The sequence below is a fragment of the Salminus brasiliensis genome, chromosome 1, assembly GCF_030463535.1.
Source record: "Salminus brasiliensis chromosome 1, fSalBra1.hap2, whole genome shotgun sequence".
In the NCBI taxonomy this organism is placed as follows: domain Eukaryota; kingdom Metazoa; phylum Chordata; class Actinopteri; order Characiformes; family Bryconidae; genus Salminus; species Salminus brasiliensis.
The window spans coordinates 68,006,256-68,028,224 of NC_132878.1; the positions used below are offsets into that span (position 1 = coordinate 68,006,256).

Below are 21,969 nucleotides of genomic sequence, written 5' to 3' on the forward strand. Positions count from 1 at the left end.
ACAGCTGGGAGAGTTTGGCCTGAAGAAGCTGAGGCACAACAGTATTAAAGGCCGAGCTAAAGTCCACAAACAAAACCCAAGCATAGTTTCCATGGCTGTCGAGATGTTGCAGGATAAAGTGCAGGGTCAGGTTGACCACATCATCGACAGACCTGTTTGCTCGGTACGCAAACTGCAAGGGGTCCAGCAGGGGATCTGTGATGGACTTCAGGTGGGCTAGGATCAGGCGTTCAAAGACCTTCATGACTACAGAGGTCAGGGCGACAGGCCTGTAATCATTCAGTCCGGTGATGGTGGATTTCTTGGGAACTGGAATGATGGTGGAGGTTTTGAAGCAGGCTGGAACAGAGCAGAGTTCCAGTGATCTGTTAAAAATGTCTGTAAACAGAGAACAACTCAAACGAACACAAACAAACAGGAAGTCCTTCTACGGGCCTGTGGACGAAGGCTTGAGATCGCCCCAGGGGAGGGCACGATAACGAGGGCCTGACAATAATAAGTCATGTTTGTCTGGATTGTCTGTAGCATCGTTCGTGAATTATTATTATTATGACTGTTCTAAAACTTCAGATATCCTGTTTAAAAATTGGTATAAAATCCTCTGACTGAACTTTGACATATCCCCCAGATTTCTGAATAAATATGAAACACTAGATGGTTGTTGGATTATTCATTTTGTAAATGCAGATCAATAGGTGTTTTTTCTTTCTATTTCAGACTGTTCTCTCCTCTGATTAAATAATAAAGAAATAATGGAAATCTGATTTTGTGGGTTTTTTTGTTTTCTTTTAGAAGAACTGTTAAGAAGAGTGGCTGCAGTAGGAAATGATGGACAGGTACTCCACCCTTTGGCCCCACCCCCTGGTCCTCTATCAGATCTCCATATTCCATATTAGAGTGAGTGTGGAATGTCTGCACTGATGACATCACAGTGGTAGACAGGGGAGGGAGGGGTGGCATTATGACATCATCAGCTGGTCAGTATAAAGCAGAGTGAGCTGCACTGAATTTCAGACGCGGTATTAGGAGACCAAGGAGACACACTTGCTGTCATAAAGGACGTGTGGTTTGGATGCAATCAACTTCAGAAGGACTATACGGAGAGTCAGGTAAGTAGTCCTTCGCTTGTTCTACTAACTAACTGTTTTACAGAGGTAGCGTGGATCTTGCAAAGCACCAGGAGTTCCAGACTGCTGTGAGCTTCAATCAAGACAGGACCATGACCTCATCACTGTGTGAAGAAGAGCAGAGGGGAGGGATGAAGAGCTGCATGGCTAAATTCCTGCCCAGGGACACAGCTCAGAGGATCCTAGGAAGTATCCTCTCATATCTGTGCTTCTACTAAACCTCAGCAGGAGTGTTACCTGCCATGTTGAATGTTCTGTTGGAGCCATGCTTCTTCACTGGGAAAGCCATGAATGGCTTCCATGAAATGAAAGTGCCTTGTCCTTAACCAGTGTCTAGGTACCTTGTTCCAGAATGTGATGGTGCTTCTGATCCTCCTGAACGTGGTTGTGCTGGTGGTCCAGGCAGGTGAGGTCAAGATTACATAACACATGAGGATTGTGGGAAATGTGGTTCAGAAATGAACACTTTGCTTCCATATCAGTGCAAATATATGGAAAACAACTGTGTGGCTCTTTTAGTCTGAGACCTGAGAGTAACCTGCTCCATTCTTTTATTTTTCAGAGCTTTCTGATAGTACTGCCCCAAGCATGCAGAGAGCCAAGCTGGTTCTTACTGCGCTGGACTGGTGCATACTGGTCATTTTCCTCCTGGAGATGCTCCTAAAATGGTTGGACAATTTCCGGCAGTTTTGGAAAAGCCCCTGGGACATCTTTGACTTCACTGTCACTATCTTGGTGAGAATCATGAAGCTGTGTGTGTGTATGTATGTGTGTGTGTGTGTGTGAAAGAACCATTAGTACAGGTCAGTTTGCCGTGTCATGTAGCAGTGTGCTGTATCTCACTGTTCTGTATGTCTTGTTCTGGTAGTCCGTCCTTCCTGAGGTCATCAATGCCTTTACGAAAACACAAACTGCTGGTTTTCTGGTGATTCTCCGGCAATTCCGAGTCCTCCGCACACTGAAGATGGTCATTAGAATCAGACCGTTGCGTCTCACTCTGCTCATCATCGTCAAAAGTTTAAAGGTTTGGAGTAAAACACAAACACAGTTGACTTGGTAAAACATCCTGTTATTAGAAGTACTGAGAGCGATGGCTTCTCTCTGCAGGGTACGACTGCCACATTCCTGCTCCTCGCTGTGTTGGGATACGTGTTCGCTCTGGTGGGCATCGTCCTGTTTGAAGAGTACACTCAGTCAGACACAGAAAACCTGAATTACAAGGACAGTTTCAAGTGAGTTCATTTTTCCCTGATTTCTGAATCCTTTCTAAGATCCTGACTGCATTCAGTATCGTACAACCCCACTGCTGAATGACCTCTTTAGGAAACAGTCACTGATCGCCCTTTCTCTCTCTCTCTCTCTCTCTCTCTCTCTCTGCCTCAGTCTATTCTAGAGTCTTTCTTTAATTCTGAGGCTTTTGCTACAACGTAGTCTGACAGGTCTGCTGATAACTAACACTCCTCACTTTTGATACAGAGACCTCAGCAATTCCGTCTGCACCCTGTTTATCCTGTTCACTGGAGACAACTGGCACGACCTTCTAAAAGACACCTGGAGGGTTCCAGACCTGCACAGCACTGCAGTGAACATCTTCATCGTCCTCTGGGTGTTATTGGCTGGGTTCATGGTGAAGATGGTGTTGATGGCTGATGTGGGTAAGTAGTGCTAGGAAACACTGTAAACTGCTGAAAACACTGAAGTACTGAAGTGCATAGACCACAGAGCAGCAGCAGAGGAGTTCCAGTAGTTTTTTACATTTGATGAAAAATCACGCTCCACAATGTGCTGTTTGTCCACAGTGAGCAGCTTTGAACACACGAGGAAGGAGCTCACCAAAGAGGTCCAACAGATAAAGCAGAAGCAAGGGGAACTGAACAGGTGAGTGGTCAGCCCATGCCATACTTTTCCACAGATGACCCCACAGTTGGTCTGTATGCCTCACGTTAACAGCCTTTAATCTTAACAAGTGTTTGAGGCACCTTGTTATCTCCTACATGCTACTCAGACTTGCTCTGTATTGGTTTGAGGTTCTAATTTGTTCCCGTTTCCTCTTTCTGTAGCTCTGAGTGTGCGAGAGAGGAAGTAAACTGGGATGCGTTTGTGACTGAAAAAATGCAGGGCATTGATGAGCAGGAAGTTCAGCGCATGATCTGGCCGAAGGAAACCCTCCTGGAGTACTTGGAGCTGATGGAGAAGCTCCAGGAAAATGTGGAAGAAAGGAGAAAGCTGCAGAAACTAGAAGGTATGTCCCAGGGAATTGTGGGAATTGTAGTGAAGTAGTGGTTTAGAGGTGGTGTTTTAGGGAGATTAGAAAAAAGCCTCTAATCTCTTTTACGTTTGTCTCTTCCAGTTCAGTCGTACCTTAACCTTCACAGCTGAGACGCAACGGAGTCTGTTCAGTTCCCCTCCAGCAGAAGAAGACCATCACCCAGCAGCTTCTTACAACTACACCCCCCCCCAATAAAAACCTAAACTAAACTAAACTAAACTAAACTTAATTAAATTAAACTAAAGTAAAGTAAAGCTCAAATAGCTAGAAAAAGATACTACAGTTTAATAATAAGGAATAAGATAAAAATGATTAGGTTACAAATGGTTAATATATGGAATTGAAACTGATTAGGCAAAGAAATGCAGGATTAAAAATGGATGAATAAATAATAATCAGTTTAAACCAAATGAGTGAATGACATTCCTTCTTTCTTTCTGCTTCAATCTTCTCAATAAAAACATGAAGGAAATCTATTTGATAGAAATCTGATCTCCTCCATGAGACACCTTTCCATTTTCTAAATGAAATGTGTTTTAATCAGACGACGTTCATCTGATAATCTTTCTGAACTGGTCTGGTGAGATTGGGTGTTCATATTCTTTAAACCAGTGAAATAAATGTTGTTTATTAATATAATTATTATTTAAAAATCTCCTCAAAGTTCAGTCTGGAGTGATCAACATACAGAAAGCTGTTCTGTTAGAACACAGCAAGAAAACCCAGAGATTCAATATCAGCACTAACAGACCCCTGAAGACCCTCGTGGTTGTTTGTGTAGTGAAGCGAGTCTGTTAAACTGTCTGAAAAAGGCACATTTATTATTTTTGAAAAAAAAAAAAAAAAAAAAAAAGATTTTACCTGAGAAAAGGTTTGAGAATGGGAGTTTATTTAAATGAGGAGATGGTTGTTTATGACAGAGCCTGTAAATATAAGTGTACAGGAGGACACTCAGGTGTTTGTTCAGTTTCTCACCATCTCGATCACTAAGTGCTCAAGAACTGAAGTGCACACTTGGTGAGAGCTGTAGAGTACCTGCGCAGGCGGAGAGCGCTGATAGGGACGCGGCCAAGAACTCGCTAAACCAAAACAGAACGCGTCCGGCACTAGGACCCTGTTCAACCCTCCCTCTGCTGCTCTACCGACCGCCCTGTGGAGCACATTCGCCAGCGGCGTTAGCAGAAAACTGCCATTGGGGGCATCTGCCTGCCTGGTTGGCGTTGGGCACAGCTGGTTGTGAGTAACACAGCTTTTCTCTGGGTTGGAATGGATATCAGTTGGAAGTGAACCAGTGGATGTGTGATTGGTTCGGTTAGCTACGGCTAGTTAGCGCTAGCTTGCCCGGTCGCGAGAGCACTTGTTTAGTTTCCTTGTTACGTAATGACGTCGCTCAGACATGCGCTGGGGTCATACCTGTCCCCCGTAACACAGCTGGAGTTGTTGGGAGATAGACAGTTGTGGTATGCAAATCTTGTGAACTGTTTGGGTTAGCTGATGTGTCCTGTGTGTTCCAGTCTTGATTCACAGATGTGTATCACAGCTGGAGATGACCAGCCTACTGCAGGTCGAAGATGACCATTAGATTAGATCTCTACAGTGCTACTCAGGTGCTGTGACCTGTGGTATACTAGTGCATGGCAGTGACCAACACACCCACAAGCACACCACTGATTAGAAAGATCAATAGTCCACTGATAGTCCACTGGTTTTGTAAGTGAACAGTCGTACAGAGCAGGTTTGATTTGAACCAGTGTGTCTCAATCTGAGTGACTGTTTACATCACAACCACTGAATTACGCAGACGTTTTCCGTTTTAACAGGAGTGAAAACAGCGGTAGACAGAATGATTTACTCGAGTCGAGTTTGACATTCCTCTCCTTGAGGTGCCCATGACTTTGCAGATCAGCCCCTTTCCTGGTAGAACTACGTACCTTTCTAAATACACTACATGTCCAGAAGGTTTTAGACCCCCCCAACTAATTAGAGAATTGAGCTGCTTTCAGGTGCACCCATTGCTGACACAAGGCATGTACACAGCTTTGAAAACAGGATCAGAGGACAGTCTGGAGGCCACTGTGTCCGGTGCAAAGTGTCAGCTTGTGGGGTATAACTGACCCCTTCTGATACCTTTAGGATTGCTGGCATCCAGCATCAGTACCTGACCTCACTAATGCTCATATGCGGCTGAATGCAGTCAAATCCCCACAACAATGTTCTGCCATCCTGTGTAAATTCTTTCCACAAGAGCAAAGAGGGACAAACTCCCTGTTAATGCTCTTGTTCTCAGATGCTGGAGAAGCAGGTCTTCACAAACAACTGGACACATGTAAAATGTGTTTGACTGAAAAATGCCTGATTCTTAAAGGGTCTCTTCTCTTTTAGTCTCAGTGATGGCGAGCAGCACAGCGGTGGTAATGCGGCTGCTGGCTTCGGCCTATGCTGTGGCTGAGAAGGCAGGAACGATAGTGAGGAGAGTCCTTCACAGTGGAGATTTGGGAATCGTTGAAAAGGTGAGATACATTGACATACTGCACTCCCAGAACATGGTCTAAAGAGGTCAGATATTAGGACGTAATAGAGTAAATCTAAAGTGAAAAGTTTCCAAGACTGACAAAATGGAGAAATAGGACCCCCTAACAAACTTCTACAACACCTGGCTTCTCAGAAAGAAAGAAAAAAAAAAGCTCCACTTTCGCTTCAGATCATCAGGTTATTGTGTTCATCCATATACAATGATAAAACAACTCAACACTGTGGGACTGAAAGAATTAGGAGTTGTTCAAGAAGCTCTTCCTAAGAAAACAAACAGACAAATAATACAAAAAAGCTACTTTTGTTTATATAGCAGACCTCAACATCATTGAATGTGTTTGGTGAGAAGCAGAAAAATAATTATTTTAACATTTTTAAAATAATTATTTTAAGACTGAACTTTGGAGCTGTGGAAAAATATATTTCTGCAGAACTATGGAAATCGATTCCTGAAAATAAAGAAAGCTGTAATATAGGTATAGGTTTATAGATATAGTTTTTTTTGACTGGAAATATATAAAAAAAAATAATAATAATAAAATAAATAAAGTAAGAGTGTACTGTTCTTGTTTTTGCACACCATTGCATGAAATTAATGAATGACTGCATGTAGTCATGAGAATAAGGAATTGTAGGTTAGTATAGTATAGGCTTTTAAACAGACCCTTACAAAGTTAAATTGTTGTAATAATTGCATTAATATGTGAACTATCTAAAAGAGAAGTGGTTTTCATGTCTCGTTTGTCTTTGTCTTTTTTCTCTGTGCTGTGTATATACTCAGACAGGAGTTAATGACCTGCAGACACTGGCTGACCGTCTTGTTCAGAAGAGTATATGTGCTTCTCTATCAAAGAGTTTCCCCAAACTCACCATCATTGGGGAGGAGGTATGTGATCTATAGTCTGAAACAACAGCCACATAAATAATATGTTTAGGGGAGTTAAGAGGGTTAGATTGTGATACATGACCCATACTTTCTCTGTTCTCTGTGATACTGTACTCATACTGTCTCCTACAGTCCTACACAGTGCTGCTAGTAGAGTTTATGTATTTTCTCATCACACAGGATCTCCCATCTGAGGCAGTAGAAGAGGAACTGATTGAGACCAGCCAGTATGATTTAATATTACAAAAACGTTGTCCAGATGAATACTCCAGTTTGAAGGAGGAGGAGGTAAACACAATGCTGTTGGAATGTGTGCATGAGCATGAAAAACAAAGTACAAACATAGCACCTCTTTGAATTCTGTGGTTTTAGGATGCAATAAAAACACCTGGTCCTTAACAGTTCTTGGAACAGCAATCACTCGAACTGTCTTGAATGTTATTTCTCAGTGTAGAATGATTACATTTACATTTAAGGCATTTAGCAGACGCTCTTATCCAGTACGACTAACAAAAGTGCTTTGCTATTTACCCAAGAATAACCTTAGTTGATTAACCTCTAGTTGTTTGACAATGGTCTTTGTAGCTCTTTTCAGATTGATAGGCAGCAACGATTGCTTGTCTAAGATCCATGCTGGGGTCTTTCGTCCTTTGCATTGTGTTATTACACACCTAAATGTTCCAGACCAGCAAACCTCCAACATCTCTGCTTATGTAGTGGCATAGTTTATAAATAATGGCACATTTTAGTTAAGCTTGTATTTACCTTAAGACTGTAAGACCGTCCTAATATATGTACAATTATAGCATTCAAGTTTGTATATATATATATATATATATATATATATATATATATATATATAAATATATAAGTATGAAGTAAACGTCTATATATATATATATATATATATATATATATATATATATATATATATATATATATATAGGTAGATATATATATATATAGGTAGATATATATATATATATATATATATATATATATATATATATATATATATATATATATAGGTAGATATATAGATATAGATGGAAGTTTAATTCATCATTATATATAAGTTTTCACTCAAATGTGTTCTGTGTGTACGTCCACTCCTAACACCATATTATCATACAGGACAAATACTGATGAAAATTGACTTTTAATGACTTTTGGACTACAGAATAAAATAAGTCTTGTGATGTTTGGTCACTGCTTTATCTTCCAGCTTGTTGTTTGGGTTGACCCTCTAGATGGCACCAAAGAATACACTGAAGGTAAGAAGATAATGTTTAATGGACCTGTCCTCTTCAGTTGTTGAATTAGTCTGAAAAACATTCTCTAGGTGAAAAGACAAATTTTAATATTTAAAAAGTTATATTTAAGATATCATAATCATAACATAGCTACAACATGAACATCTAAAAGTGTGTGCTGCTGCAGCATTAAAAAAGTAGCAGCTTACTGCCTTCATATTCCTTTAATTAGCTTAAAGCGATAGTTTGTCAAAAACTCAAAACCCCTGGTGTGGTTTTCTTTAGTTTTACAGTGGAGGGATGAGACTAATGTAGCTAACAAGCAGTAGAAATCTGTACGTCATCAATTGGCATGGCAGTAACTGCATGTCTAAAATACATTCTTCTCAAACTATGTGGAGGTGGTGAGTACCCTGTAATAAACTTGATTATGTGTTTTCTGACACTGAGTTATCCGTAAACATGGACTAATGTACATTAGCATAGCTAAAATCAGTAACAGCATTTTGGTTGAAGTGCAATCTCATAGCTGATAAGCTACATTAACCTTATAGCTCCTTTGCAAAACATTTTAACTGATGATAAATAACTCCTAATCATTGACAACATGAGGAGATGGGATGTCATTAGTGTGTGCTTAGTGGGGGGAGCAGTTTTGCTATTTTTGCACTAATCATGCACTCTCTAAGTTCACCTGCTGTCTGCTACCACCTTTTCCCAAGAGTGTTGCTGGCAATGTATCACTCAGATTTTGAGGGTTTTTCCACCTCTTGACCTCCATCCATCTCGCACACCTGCTTCTCTGCTGCGGTGATCCACTCTCCACTGTGCCCCTCCTTTCCTTTTCTCCATCTCTCTGTCTCTGCTGTAGCTGCAAGGTTAATGGACAGTCCAGTTGTCGTTCAGAAGCAGCTCCAGGCCTACAGAGCTCCGACCCGTACGGTGACAGAGAATAGGATTCTGTCTTAAAGCGATGGTTTGGCCAAAAATCACAATCGCATCCTTTTCTTCCTTCATCCGATGTGGTCAAACGTTCATTGCTTCTTTAGTTTTGTACTGGAGCTATGGGTTTCATGTAGCTAACCAGTTATGGAAGCTTATGTCCCACCTGTTAGCCTGATGCCTGAATAACCTGCTTATTTCTTGCACTGTAAACTAATGTACAGTGATAGAGGCTAATATCGTTTGTAGCTATGCAACGGTCTGTTTTTTTTTTAAGGGTGAGGCTGGTGGGGAAAAGGCTCCATTTCTTGTTGACCACATTAGCCTTGCAGCTCAAGTGCCAAACTACTGAGACTGCTGAGGACAGTAACTGAAGAACACCTCAGAGTCTCCAAAAGTCTCTAGATTGGCCTGAAAAGTCATAAATATAAATATAGCGACAAAGTTGCTAAGTTGGCAGCACTGCAGCAAACCATGTCTTGGCTGATTGACTACATTTGAGAGAAAGGGGGGAGAAATTGTAAATTTGATCTTTGGTCTAGCTGACGCTTTATTGCATGTTCAGAATGTTCTTAAATGTTCTGGTGCAGAAGAAAAACGAGATTACAGCATCTAAGACAATAGTGTGTCCTCTCTGATTGCAGGGCTCCTGGATCACGTGACTGTGCTAATAGGCATTGCTTACAGAGGAAAGGCCATCGCTGGAGTAATCAATCAGCCGTTCTACAACTACCAGGTCAGGCTACCTACCCCACATTGATCAAGTAATTCCCACACAGAAGTTCTGTTGTGTGTGTGTGTGTGTGTTTTTTTTTGTTGTTGTTGTTGTTGTTGTTGTTGTTGTGTTTTTTTATTTTTTAAATGATGTGCGAGAACAGCAGGTAATTTAAGGTAGTTAACTTGGTAAATTACAGTGTGGTTAAAATGTCTTGATACTCGTACTGATACTGATACCTTGTCTTAAATACCAGCAATTCAAAATAAAAACATGATTTAAAATAAAATAATATATAAAAATAATGATTTAATGGACTACTGATGTAAGTCTAGGTTTTGGTAGAAAGATTGGTTTACTTGCAGAATGTGAAATCATTTAATACTGAAATGACAGTAATTGCAGACACTACAAGTCGAAGGAGAATCCAAAGTATAAGATACTACAGGGAGGAGGAGACTATTTAATCTAATTAGGTTAAAGCAGCTGTATTATGGTAAAGTCCAATAAAAAGAACCAGTTGCAGCAGGAAAACATCCCCCTCACTGTAAAGACATGTGATTAAATAGCCAGAACTACATTTTTGTTCTTTCTTATTTTAGTCAGTGATGCAGTTGTCAGATTTAAACACAACTGTATGAATACATTTTTGAACAGTTGCGCAGCCTATCAGGTTCAGATTTGTATATCTCTACCTGTTTAAGTAGAGGGGCTTGGTTTGAATGACAGGATGTAACTGTCCAGTGGTGTGGACAGATATTCCTATATGGACTTTATTTTATAATTGGTGGTTCTTTGGTGGCATCGCTCAAAGAACCATTTGAAGCCCCCTTATTTTACTCCATAAGCACTTATGATTTTACAAGAATATCTCATGATACTACAGCATTTACAAATGCAACAGGATATGCATCTATAAAGTGACACTTATTTACTATATTATGATCATATGAGTGCAACAGCAGTAACTAGTGTGTTTCTCTATTCCTTTGAATTATCATCACATGCTTTACGTGTAAGCTCACCTGAACATTTGGTCACTTTCAGACCCCCATTGCTTATGCACAGTCTATTGTTTGGCTGTTGTTTTAAACTATTCTATTTGGTGTGCATGGCTAGTCATTTTTTAAACTTGGCTGAAGATGAACAACTACTCAAAAACGATATTAAACTTTGATACTGATGTAAGAAGTGAAGTCAATGTTAGTTACCCTTCTTTCCGGTTTCTGATCCTTCCAGATGGGTGTGGATGCCACTTTGGGCAGGACTCTTTGGGGAATTTTGGGTTTGGGTGCTTTCGGGTTCCAGCTTCAGGATGTCCCGGAAGGAAAGCGGATTGTCACCACCACACGCTCGCACAGCAATAAACTCGTAACTGACACTGTCCAAGCCATGGACCCTCATGATGTAATCAGAGTTGGAGGAGCTGGTAATAAGGTGTGTAAAACAGCAGTTTATATCTGGAGGGAATTGATAGATTAATGAGACCAGGACACTAACCTCTGCGGTTTATCCTGACAGATTATTCAGCTGGTGGAGGGAAAAGCCTCTGCTTATGTGTTTGCCAGTCCAGGCTGTAAGAAGTGGGACACGTGCGCACCTGAGGCGATTCTGCATGCTGTTGGTGGTAAGTCAACATTTAGTACTGTAATGTGGTGGAGTTTATTTACCAGTCATTACATAAATATAGAGTAGTCTAGGAGTGCTGGAGGTACTGGGAGTTTAAGAGCTTAAAGACGCATTCCAGCATTTTTCAACCTAGTCTGTAACACGTTTATAGTGACCAGTCTATTACTATAGACAGTACCATGACTTGAAAGCCACTAATCGAAGTGGTCAGTTGTAACGTAATGTTTTTTATTATTGTTAATTTATTCTTCAGTCAAAGCTATGTGTGAATCTGTATCATTTATAATTTGAATAATGCATTCAGAGATGGGGTAGCTGTCCAGATGAAAGAATTTGGGGTTTTGTTACTACTGGCATAGTAGAAACCAGAGATCCTATGGAAAAGCACTAATAACCAGAACAGCTTTTTTTTTACTGTGTTTCTTCAGTGTTGTAACACTGTATAAAACATCACATGAACCACTTTGCTAAGACATTCTCTCAGCTGTCAGCGATAGTTTCTAAGTATAAGCTCACAACTATTCATTACATATCTCACAAATGCAGTGAAAAGAATAAAATGCAGGTATTTTAGTGCACATAGTTCAGCGTTTCCTAAACAGCCTGCTCTTTTGGAGTTTTTGAGGTGTGAGCAATCCTGTTTTGCTGTGTTGTGAAGGTTAGAAACTAGCCTGAGCTCCTAAACTGTTTTTCAGTTGTTGTTTTTGCATTTCTCACCCTGCAGGAAAGCTAACGGACATGCACGGGAATGCATATCGCTACGATGCTGACGTGAAGCATATGAACTCTGCCGGGGTGTTGGCGACGCTGAGGAATCATCAGTACTATGCCAGCAGAGTCCCTCAGGCTGTCCTGCAGGCCCTCCAATCTGATTGAAACATTACATCCGTCAGGCTAGAGTCACTTCCATGCCGTCATGATCCTGCGCATGCTAAATCAGATTTTATGCATTTAAAGTGGCATCAGAAGAGGACACAACCAGGGTTATGATTGATATTTTTGTATTTTTTTTATTATGTGAACCTAATCAAGCTAATCGCCATATATTTCATATATATTGGGCATAATTTCAGTAACTGAGCAAACCTGATTTTTTTTTTCCTCCAGTGGTGGAAGGTGCTACTGACTACTATATAACCCCACTTCATCTCCTCTTTGTGGTTAGTGACTTAGTTACAGTTTTCATTAAAGGACCAAATTTATACCTCAAAATGATGGAAGTAAGAGAATTGTGTATTTCAGCTGGTTACTGCATGAGTCATGACATTATGCCCACATTTGGACAGATCATTTATATTTCTGTAACTGGACTCCTATAGAAGTGAAGACATAGTACTGGCAGGTAATTTTAAGTTGTTTCAGTGCAGATGCACTGATATTTTAGATTTTGCTGTATTTGCAGATACCAGAATGGTTATTTTATTGCATTACATTTAGATGTGGACACTAACACAATGAATTATGATTTAAACAAATTCATTTGTTCACAAAGCTATCCCAAAATGGTGTGAAGTGTGTGGAACCATGCAGGCCTTAAAGTTAAGAAAAGAAACAATATTAAACTGATTAAAAAGTGGCAAAGAACAAGATCAGCACAGCAAATCAACATGACTATTCCATTTATTCCATTCAGAGAGTTTGAAACAAACTGGTACAAATCTCAAAAAGGATTTTTAAACACGTGAACATTTCCTGACTTTTGATAACAGGTTAAAGTAAAGTCATACTGCACTGCAAAATCCAATCAAATCAGTGAATGTTATGTTAATCACATAAATCAAAACTTAAGTTCAGTTCTTGGCCTGACCAGACCATTACACTACAGTACACTATTTGCAGAGCTCCTAAATGCAAAAATGCACATCCATCCATCCATGTTAACAAGAAATACTTAAAAAAAAAAAAAAAAAAAAAAGAAGAAGAAAAAAAAACTAGGTCAGAATTTGAGATGGCAGTATTGAACAGTGTAAGGCAATAATTACGGTTACACACAAGGCTTCTCCTGTGGCTTTCACCTATGCCATCAAATCCAGAGAAGGAGACAAAGCGGCTGAGGGTGAAAGCTCATACGTTAGTGCACTTTTCAGTTCATTTGGTTATAAAAATTGGGAAGTGCAAAATGCAGTCAGAATATAAGTATGGAGTTCAGTTAAAATGCCCTGAATAATCTAGGCCTACTTATGTCTATCCTTTAAGCAGGGAATTCCAGTCTTCTTTAGAGTTCCTGCCACCCTGTAACATAATGCACTGCTCCCTGCCTTATGTGGCCTCAAATGCTACCAGTGTATCTGATCAAAGCACCTGGTAAACAGATGGCAAAAGTGCAAGGTGGGAGTGTTAAATGTGCTTTCTAACATCCGGCATGGTACTCAACCCTGCACCAAACAGTCTTCGGTATGGCTTGTGAATACTGTAAATAATTATGCTGTGAATATTCAGATAGACTACATGAGCTTTCACTCAAAGCCATTGGTATGCTAGTAATTGACTGAAGCTTTAGTCTGGGAAATGATCTATGAATGTTCTGCCCACAAATGCATTCTATTATTGCTACTATTGCTAGATTTGACAAGACAAATCAACCTAATAAGAATCCGTAGTCCAATTTGTATGGACTAAATTGGCTGGACTATAGAGTTCAGTAGAGGCCAAACCTTGATTCTGAAGGTCTTTCATTTTCAGGTGTGGTAGATTTGGGTTGGAGCGTAACTCTGCAATTGCCGATAAATGTTCTATGTCTCTGCGTTAATCCAGCTGGATTGAGTCCCAATTAGGGTGGAATGTTTTGGGTTTTTTTTTAATGCTCAAAGTGCTTTATAGAACAGTAGCTAGAAAAGAACGGATTTGTGGGTAGAGTCTGGAAAGTGCAATTGAGAATGAACATATTTCAGCTGTTCCTCTGCCTTTTCCAACACTACTTACAATGAACATTAGCACAGCCATAAGGTAAAGGTAAATAATCCTACAACACACTTCCAATCCTTGGAAAAGAAAGTGTGTTAATAAGCTGGTGTAGAAAGCTTGGTAGCATTACCATAATGGTAAAATGCTCTAATTACAAATGTGCAACTACAATGAACCCTTTTGAGGTCATTCATGTCTTTTTCTCCTCAAAAGGCTGTAGACTGTTTATAGACAAATACATCTGGTTATGTGTTCATGTTCATGTAACTGTATAGTATTTGCACCAATGAACTTTTAATGTCTTGTCTTACTGAAATTTACATTCGTACGTCCAAAAGAATAAATGAAGCTTATATTTTAGGTCCAGCTCGAACTGCGGGACCTTGTCTGAGCGAAGGTTCTGAGCTCATGGGGCACTGTGCTGAAAAAAACCCAAGAAAATTAATTCCTATCCTCAAAAAAAAAACAACAAAAAAAAAAAAACAAACAAACAAAAAACACCACACCACCTCTTATGAGGGGGCAGGACAGTGTCCTATCCTCTTATCTTGCTTCTCAACCACACACACACACACACACACACACACACACACACACACACACACACACACACACACACACACACACACACACACACACACACACACACACACACACACACACACGCCTTCCATCCATTTATCCATGCTGCAGCAGCCTGTAATGTAGGGCAGACTGAGCAACAAATGTTACTGTACTGTATAACCACAGTCATTGACTTAATATCAATCATTAATAGAAATACCAACAAGCAAAGAAAAAAAACATTAGGCACAGCAAAATAAACAAACAAAAGTATATACATGTAACGTGGTGGTTGAGTGGGTGAAGGGCCTGCCCTAGGCGACACATGGGGAGGAGGGGGTTCAACACTGGGTTCCAGAGGGCCAGTCAGCTCACCTCTTCTTCGGGGCCTGAGCAGTACGGGGAGGGGTGACAGGACGGCCTGAGTTCACTCCGCCATACTGATACTTAGCCTTCTTCTCTGACGGCTTCAGGATCTGAATGGCAGGAAATGGATAAGAGAAAAGGAGGCATGTTAAAATGCCTGAATGTGTGTTTATAGACAACATGTGTAACATGTGTTGATTTAGGCACTGTAAATGTGTCCAAACCAACCTTTTTAAACTAAAGGAACACACAAATACGTTGGTCCTGCACACCATGAAGCTTGCAAAGACATACAAACTCCTTCACGTCAGACATACACTATATTGCCAAAAGTATCCACTCACTCATCCAAATCATTGAATTCAGGTATTCCAATCAATTCCATGGCCACAGGTGTATAAAATCAAGCACCTAGGCATGGAGTGACAAATTACGTCTCTCCGCCTGGCATCTGGGTTTGGCGGTTGCCAGGAGAACGGTACATGTCTGACTGCATTGTGCCAAGTGTAAAGTTTGGTGGAGGGGGGATTCTTACTAATGCATACCAATAGATTTTGGTTGATTTCATGCTCCAAACTATGTGGGAATAGTTTGGGGATCATCCCTTCCAGTTCCAACATGATTGCACACCAGTGCACATAGAAAAAAAAATGGATGAGCGATTCCAGACCTCAACCCGTTAGAACACCTTTGGAAAGAATTGGAGCGGAGACTGCGAGCCAGGCCTTCTCGTCCAACATCAGTGTTTGACCTCACAAATGTGCTTCTGGAAGAATGATCCAATATTCCTATAAACACACTCTTAAACCTTGTGGAAAGTCTTCCCAAAAGAGTTGAAGCTGTTCTAGCTGCAAAGGGTGGCCCAGCATTATATTAAACCTTATGTATTAAAAATGACATGTCACTCAAGTTCATATGCGTGTACAGGCAAGTGAATACTTTTTGGCAATATAGCCCGCATTCCCTTTCTCTTTCATGCAGATGTTTTGAAAGTGAGTCAATACAAAAGAAAGCATTTAGCAGTTCATGAGCCAATGGCGGCACTTATAGGCAGATTGATGATCTGTAATCAGTGCACAGCAGCCCCTGCTGTTTAGAGCTTAAACAGCACTACAATGTTAAGCTTTCAACTTCTAAACAGAAACAAAATTACAATTAATAAAAAGTGTATAATCACAAATCAAGGTTTTTTTAGGCTCATACGCTTAAAATTACACACACTCCAACTCCAGTTTGATTGTACAGATACAAGATGAAAGGTGAATGACACATTTGCATACATTCTAAGAGTATACTACACTACATCTTCTGTGACTGTAAAATATTTTTTTGAAGAGACTAGGTGTAAACTAGTGCGAAGGACTATGTGTGCAAAGGTTATCAACAAAGCACATGTAGACGACTTTTCCCTGAATCACGACTGGAGCTGGATTCGTTTTCCCCAGAGGAGGTGGTGTAATCTAAAACTGTGTGTGGGATTTGACTGGCTGACTGTGTACTGCAACCAGTACTGTGTCTACTCAGGTTTCATGTGCAGTTTGTGATCCATGTATGTATACTGGACAAGTTGTCTATACTGTATATTATACTGTGTACACTGTACAATACACACTATAATTATACAGTACAGACAACCTGTCCAATATACATAAACACTGAGTGGACACAGTGTAATGCTGTGTATGTTACAATGTGTAATGTGTACACATGAAAAGGTTTTCACCTGTGTGTTTGTATGCGTGTATTTACCTGGAAGGAGCACATAAGTGACTCGTCCACACTCATCATTCCTCCAGCATTATCAAACTCCCCGCAGTAGTTTGGGGCAGAGAAAAGTGTGACCAGCTGCCGCTTGGCAAAAAACTCATAACCATCTTCAACCACCTGCAGACACCAACACACATCAAAACACCCTGCACAGCTGCACAGAAGCTAACCACTCAATATATTGTTTACACAAAACCCTTTATTAACAGTGATGTTATTATAATTATTATTAATATAAAATATAATGGACACGCCCTAGTCTTTTCTACAACACAAAATCTGTGCTTTGACTGAGCCATTGCTTTAAAGTGAGTGGATTATTCCATTCTTACCTGATGTGCTCTGCAGATGAGGTCCAAATCATGGCGGTTGAGGAACTTGCTGACCACATCCGCTCCAAAGGTGAAGGACACACCTCGGTCATTCTCGCCCCAGCCCTGCACGTCCTTATCCGGATCTGACCACAGGAGGTCACACAGCAGCCCTGAGAGTGGCACACATCAGACTGTTATTATTTATCACTGCAAAGAGCTGTGGTGAGCAGGGAACAGAGATAAAAAGTCCAAAATGATCAGTAATGCTTTTTAAATACATGATTATCAGAATTACTCAACATCCTTTACATTAGGAAAACGTTAATAACTCATTTTAGCTTGTATGACAGAAAACCTGTGTCAGGGACATCGGTGGGCCTCATGATGCGGCGGATCTGTTCCATAGACTGAAGATCAGGAGAAAGACCTGAAAAGAGAGAGGAACCAAAACAGATGTAATCAATAATAACTATAGAAACAGTAAAATGTATCACTGTGGAAGCCTAACATGAAACATCATATATATATGGAAAATTGCAATAATTGCAATAAATACTTGTATTTGTATTGCAATAAATACTTGTGTGTCATGTAAGAGTGTGTTACAGAGCTACAAACCTCCATGACAGCAGAAAATCTTTTCATCAATAATGGCAGCAATAGGCAGACAGTTGAAGCAGTCAGTGAAAGTCTTCCATAACTTGATGTTAAACCTACGTTTACCTGTGAAACACAGAGGAGAGACAGCAGATAAGTAAAATCAGTAAATAAATATCATAACTTCTGACTGGTACTATATATGTAAGCTTACTAAATAAATGCCAGAAATCAGCAGGGGCACATCAAGCCCCCACTAATATCAGTATTGCAAAAGTTAATATCGAAAACTCACACTCATCGTAGAATCCGTAGATGCGGTTGATGGAGGCACACTCATGGTTGCCACGGAGCAAGAAGAAGTTTTCGGGGTATTTGATCTTGTAGGCTAGAAGCAGGCAGATAGTTTCCAGAGATTGTTTCCCTCGATCTACATAATCCCCTAGGAATAGGTAATTAGCCTCTGGAGGAAAGCCCCCGTACTCAAACAGCCGCAGCAGGTCAGTGTATTGACCGTGGATATCACCTACAGAACAGACGAACATGGCAGAGTGAATCTGACAGGAATACAGTCAAATGACCCAAAATGTGGTTTAAGTAAGATTATATAAACACATATAAACAAAAGCTCATAAACACAAAAAAAAAGTGCTTTTGTATGTATGAACAAGTCTGTGGAACTAGGGTCAACATCGCACCTGCTGTGTAGATTTCTGTGTGTGCTTTCATTTAAAAACAAGAAGTGCATGAGTGCAGTTAGATATTTACTACTTAAATATCCATCCTTTTGTGTTTTTGGTGTTACATATAAATACAAATATTTTAACATTATACATTGTTATGGTTTCATCACATCACAATTGTATACATCAATACTAGGGACTAGCCTAATTAAACGAAATTAATCAAAACTTCTTTTCTTAAGTATATTTAGCCTAGTCCATAGTAAAATGTAAGCAATCCCGGCAACTCAATACAATAGAATTTTGTGCGTCATGAAATCTGGTGTGCTTATTTTGGTACAATTCAGAGTTACCTAGTAAACTCATGCAATACTGGACAAGCTTAAAATAGACCGATTACGTTATTGTACAAAAACAGTATCATAAACACATGCATTACTGACTATTATCATATTCAGTTCTCCATTGCACAATTAATGCAGCTGAATATCCTCCACAGATCGATGCATCAATGCAATTGAAACCTTAACTACTGTTTACTACAACACAGCTCCTTGTAAATGGAGATCTCATCCACAGTCAGTGTAAGTGTACGGAGCTGAAACCTAGTGATTTGAATGCATGGAGAGCTAAAGGTAGAGAGAGGTAGAGTAAGTGAGGCGTGGGAGGATGTGTGAAATGTGAGGAGGTTATTAGCACTGACCGCAGATTTTGAGCGGAGCCTCAAGCTCTAGCAGGATGGGCTGACTGAGAAAAATCTCACGGGACTTTATACACAGCCCCCGCACCTCCGCCTCCGTCATCTGCACTATCTTCCCTGGCCTGCATCCTCGCACTGAAGAAAAATAAAACAGCAAAGAAGAAAGTTCTTCATCATTACACAAATAAAATTGTCAGTTTTCTCAGCAAAAAGCTAAAGCACGGTTCTCCCACAGACCTTCCACAGAGTTTCCTAAAACCATACAGAGCAGGGTACACAGAAGAACTCAGGACCACCACTGACCACATATCCCTCAAGATCAGCTTTTGCTGGTAACTGGTTTCAGATGGTCTAAGCTAGACCACATATCCCATATCAAGGCCAGTTTTTTGCTTTTAATTAGGTTTAGATGGTCTAAACTGGCCCTTGATGGTGAAGCTGGTTGAAAAGCTGGTCATCCAGGCAGAAACATGCTGGTAAGCAACAGATGGTTAAGCTGGTTGACCAGTTTAGCTCTTGACTAACAAAGTGTCCTTTGAGTTTCATGGTTTAGACAGGGGTGGGCCATTCCAGTCCTGGAGGGCCTGCTCAAGTACACCTGATTCAACTCACCTGCTAATCGTCAGGTTCAGTAGGTCTGTTAGAGCAGAGAAATTAGCTAATTATGCCAGACTCTGGGTTTAGTCCACCAAGATGGCCAACCTGACCAAGCTAGTTGATAATGGATAATCACTGGTTGCAGCTCCACTCTGTAGTACTCTGTGATAAGAATAATATCCAATCTTCTCCAATATCAGTCTAGAATCATGGCCTAGTTCTCTGAGCAAGATGAGGTTTATTGCCAGGACCTGATGCCAGAACCTCTGTGTTAGCAGTCATTTGGTGCAAGAGAAATATGAAATGATGCCAGTTCCCTACTTAATGCAGATAGAAATGAGTCAGGCAGCAGGCGTCTGGCCATCAGCAGGAGACAGATACTGTTCCAACTAGGACAGACAAGCAACCCACCAACTCCTTGAATCTGATGCTGAAGCCAAATGTACTTTGCAACTGAGTTGCCAACTCCACACCTTTAAAATAGCATGACATGGACATTACAGTATTTCAGCTGCTGGCTGTTCAGAAAATGACCTTCCTAGAAATGAACAGACCAGTACAAATGCCTAAAGACCATTATTTGCAATTGCTAATGTGCATTAATGCATTTATCCTGTTTTTTTATTATTATTATTTCTTATAATATTTATTTACTATTGGTGTTCTGTATTGTACTGTAATGTAAAAAAGCTATTTCACAGAGACCGAGTCCTCAGGAAAGTACAGTTGGGCATTAAAATCCTTAAAGAATTAACCAATAGCAAATTAATTACTACAAATTACTACAGATTTCTATACAAACATTATATTAATTGTATTAATAAATTAGATATTACTATAAGCCACAAATAAAATACTATAAAGGCTGAAAATGTTATGAATTATTATTATACAGTGCTGTAAAGATGTAAGAGATTCCTTGTAAGTGAAGTCATCTGAACAGCAGGCTCTTGGGTGGGCTGTAAAGCCAGCTTGGTAAAGCAACCTTTCGGAGGTGTAATTCTGGATGTTGTGGGCAGGTTGGTAAGGTCAGCCGCAGCAGGTCACTTCTGTATTGTACACATTTACATCACACACACACACACACACACACACACACACACACACACACACACACACAACATGAAGGCTAGGGGTGATTCACCATATAAAGTAGGTCAGTTGGCTAGCTGGGCAGTCCACTACTGTGGACAAGAAGCACAAAAATGGCCACTGGCGAGTACGTGTGGTCCATTAGAGGTGCTGTAATAGAGATGCTTTGTTAGAGAGGGTTTGGCTCCAGCCCCTCAGTTTCAGTCCAAAACATCTGACGGGGAAAGCAACCTGAGCGACCCCCCCCCCACCCACCCCTCCCTCCTCTCCCCCCTCTCCCCCCTCTCCCCCCCCCAACACTGCACAAACACAGCTGAAATAACCAGAAGCGCCACCATTATTTCAGACCCAGCTCTCTGACCCAGCTTTGACAGTGCAGGTGGTACAGCTGACATGTTGGGCTAAAATGAACCTTTAAACTTTCACGGCTGAGCCCCGGTCCCCCTTAAACGGCGCAGCCAGTGAGCGCCACGCTGACCAAACCAGTTAGGGTGGACCTCCAGTAAAACTCACATATGAACCGTGTACTGAACACCACAGCCTCAGCTCATTCACTCCTCCAGGCACCAAACACACAATACATCTAGACATGTAACCCCGCTAACGTTAACACACACACACACACACACACACACACACACACACACACACACACTCTCTCTCTCAGCTGAGATCTAGCTGCTACCCGGAGCTCAGCTGGCTACAGTGCAGCAGCATGTAAACACGCGAGGGAAGCCATTATGTAAAACTAGTAAAATCAGAAGTGATCACCATCATCGTACATCAAATCCGGGCAGAGAAGCAGCAGTCTAATCTTACCTTCCAGCAGTCTGGAGATCAGACTGTCAACATTCAGCTCCCCTTCCGCCATTTCGCTGACAGCCACAGCCGCGATTCCACATACAGCAGACAGGAGGCGCTGAAGGGCGCCTCAAAAACACACCGCCACGAGCAGCAGCTTTTAATGCTTGATTTTTATTGTGATTATTAAACAAGTTAAACTGAGTTAAACTGAATGATTTATTGAACTGA

General features: G+C 40.7%; 3 protein-coding genes across 6 annotated transcripts in view; 2 read left to right on the forward strand and 1 right to left on the reverse strand.

The window, feature by feature from the left end:
* LOC140562296 (cation channel sperm-associated protein 2-like) overlaps positions 1–3,806 on the forward strand; it is a 47,120-nt gene extending 43,314 nt beyond the window's left edge. Inside the window, exons 1-10 of one of the 2 annotated variants that reach the window (XM_072687828.1) lie at positions 800–897; positions 1,015–1,316; positions 1,465–1,533; positions 1,690–1,862; positions 1,996–2,151; positions 2,235–2,359; positions 2,604–2,782; positions 2,927–3,005; positions 3,188–3,369; positions 3,478–3,806. In XM_072687828.1, the coding sequence (XP_072543929.1) occupies positions 1,220–1,316; positions 1,465–1,533; positions 1,690–1,862; positions 1,996–2,151; positions 2,235–2,359; positions 2,604–2,782; positions 2,927–3,005; positions 3,188–3,369; positions 3,478–3,506 (1,089 nt within the window). In that variant the 5' untranslated portion in view covers positions 800–897; positions 1,015–1,219 and the 3' untranslated portion in view covers positions 3,507–3,806. Of the gene's footprint in view, positions 1–799; positions 898–1,014; positions 1,317–1,464; positions 1,534–1,689; positions 1,863–1,995; positions 2,152–2,234; positions 2,360–2,603; positions 2,783–2,926; positions 3,006–3,187; positions 3,370–3,477 lie in introns of those variants that run through there. The other variant, XM_072687836.1, reaches the window with a different exon arrangement.
* Positions 3,807–4,543: 737 nt separating this feature from the next.
* Positions 4,544–12,955, forward strand: bpnt1 (bisphosphate nucleotidase 1). Of its 2 annotated transcripts, XM_072687860.1 has the most exons (10): positions 4,544–4,632; positions 5,779–5,906; positions 6,710–6,814; positions 6,995–7,102; positions 8,040–8,088; positions 8,939–9,004; positions 9,654–9,745; positions 10,964–11,161; positions 11,246–11,351; positions 12,078–12,955. In XM_072687860.1, exons 2-10 carry the CDS (start codon positions 5,787–5,789, stop codon positions 12,227–12,229), a joined length of 996 nt encoding a protein of 331 aa, XP_072543961.1. In that variant the 5' UTR covers positions 4,544–4,632; positions 5,779–5,786; the 3' UTR covers positions 12,230–12,955. The 2 variants fall into 2 exon arrangements, with proteins under 2 accessions (XP_072543961.1, XP_072543969.1); XM_072687868.1 differs by lacking the exon at positions 8,939–9,004.
* On the reverse strand, positions 12,956–21,843 carry LOC140562335 (serine/threonine-protein phosphatase PP1-beta catalytic subunit-like). 2 transcript variants are annotated; one of them, XM_072687877.1, is made up of 8 exons: positions 21,757–21,843; positions 19,252–19,383; positions 18,161–18,391; positions 17,887–17,991; positions 17,624–17,695; positions 17,287–17,438; positions 16,937–17,071; positions 12,956–15,297 (listed from the first exon to the last, which is right to left on the reverse strand). In XM_072687877.1, exons 1-8 carry the CDS (start codon positions 21,806–21,808, stop codon positions 15,193–15,195), a joined length of 984 nt encoding a protein of 327 aa, XP_072543978.1. In that variant the 5' UTR covers positions 21,809–21,843; the 3' UTR covers positions 12,956–15,192. The 2 variants fall into 2 exon arrangements, with proteins under 2 accessions (XP_072543978.1, XP_072543987.1); XM_072687886.1 differs by lacking the exon at positions 21,757–21,843 and adding an exon at positions 20,167–20,581.
* Between the last annotated feature and the right edge of the window lie 126 nt (positions 21,844–21,969).

Coding starts and splice junctions, on each gene's coding strand:
- LOC140562335 (XM_072687877.1), bottom strand. CDS start 21,808: ATGGCGGAAGGGGAGCTGAATGTTGACAGTCTGATCTCCAGACTGCTG. Junction 18,392..19,251: donor GGCTCCGCTCAAAATCTGCG/GTCAGTGCTAAT, acceptor TCTGTTCTGTAG/GTGATATCCACGGTCAATAC. Junction 17,439..17,623: donor CACCGATGTCCCTGACACAG/GTTTTCTGTCAT, acceptor TGCCACTCTCAG/GGCTGCTGTGTGACCTCCTG.
- bpnt1 (XM_072687860.1), top strand. CDS start 5,787: ATGGCGAGCAGCACAGCGGTGGTAATGCGGCTGCTGGCTTCGGCCTAT. Junction 6,815..6,994: donor TCACCATCATTGGGGAGGAG/GTATGTGATCTA, acceptor CTCATCACACAG/GATCTCCCATCTGAGGCAGT. Junction 9,005..9,653: donor GGCCTACAGAGCTCCGACCC/GTACGGTGACAG, acceptor CTCTGATTGCAG/GGCTCCTGGATCACGTGACT.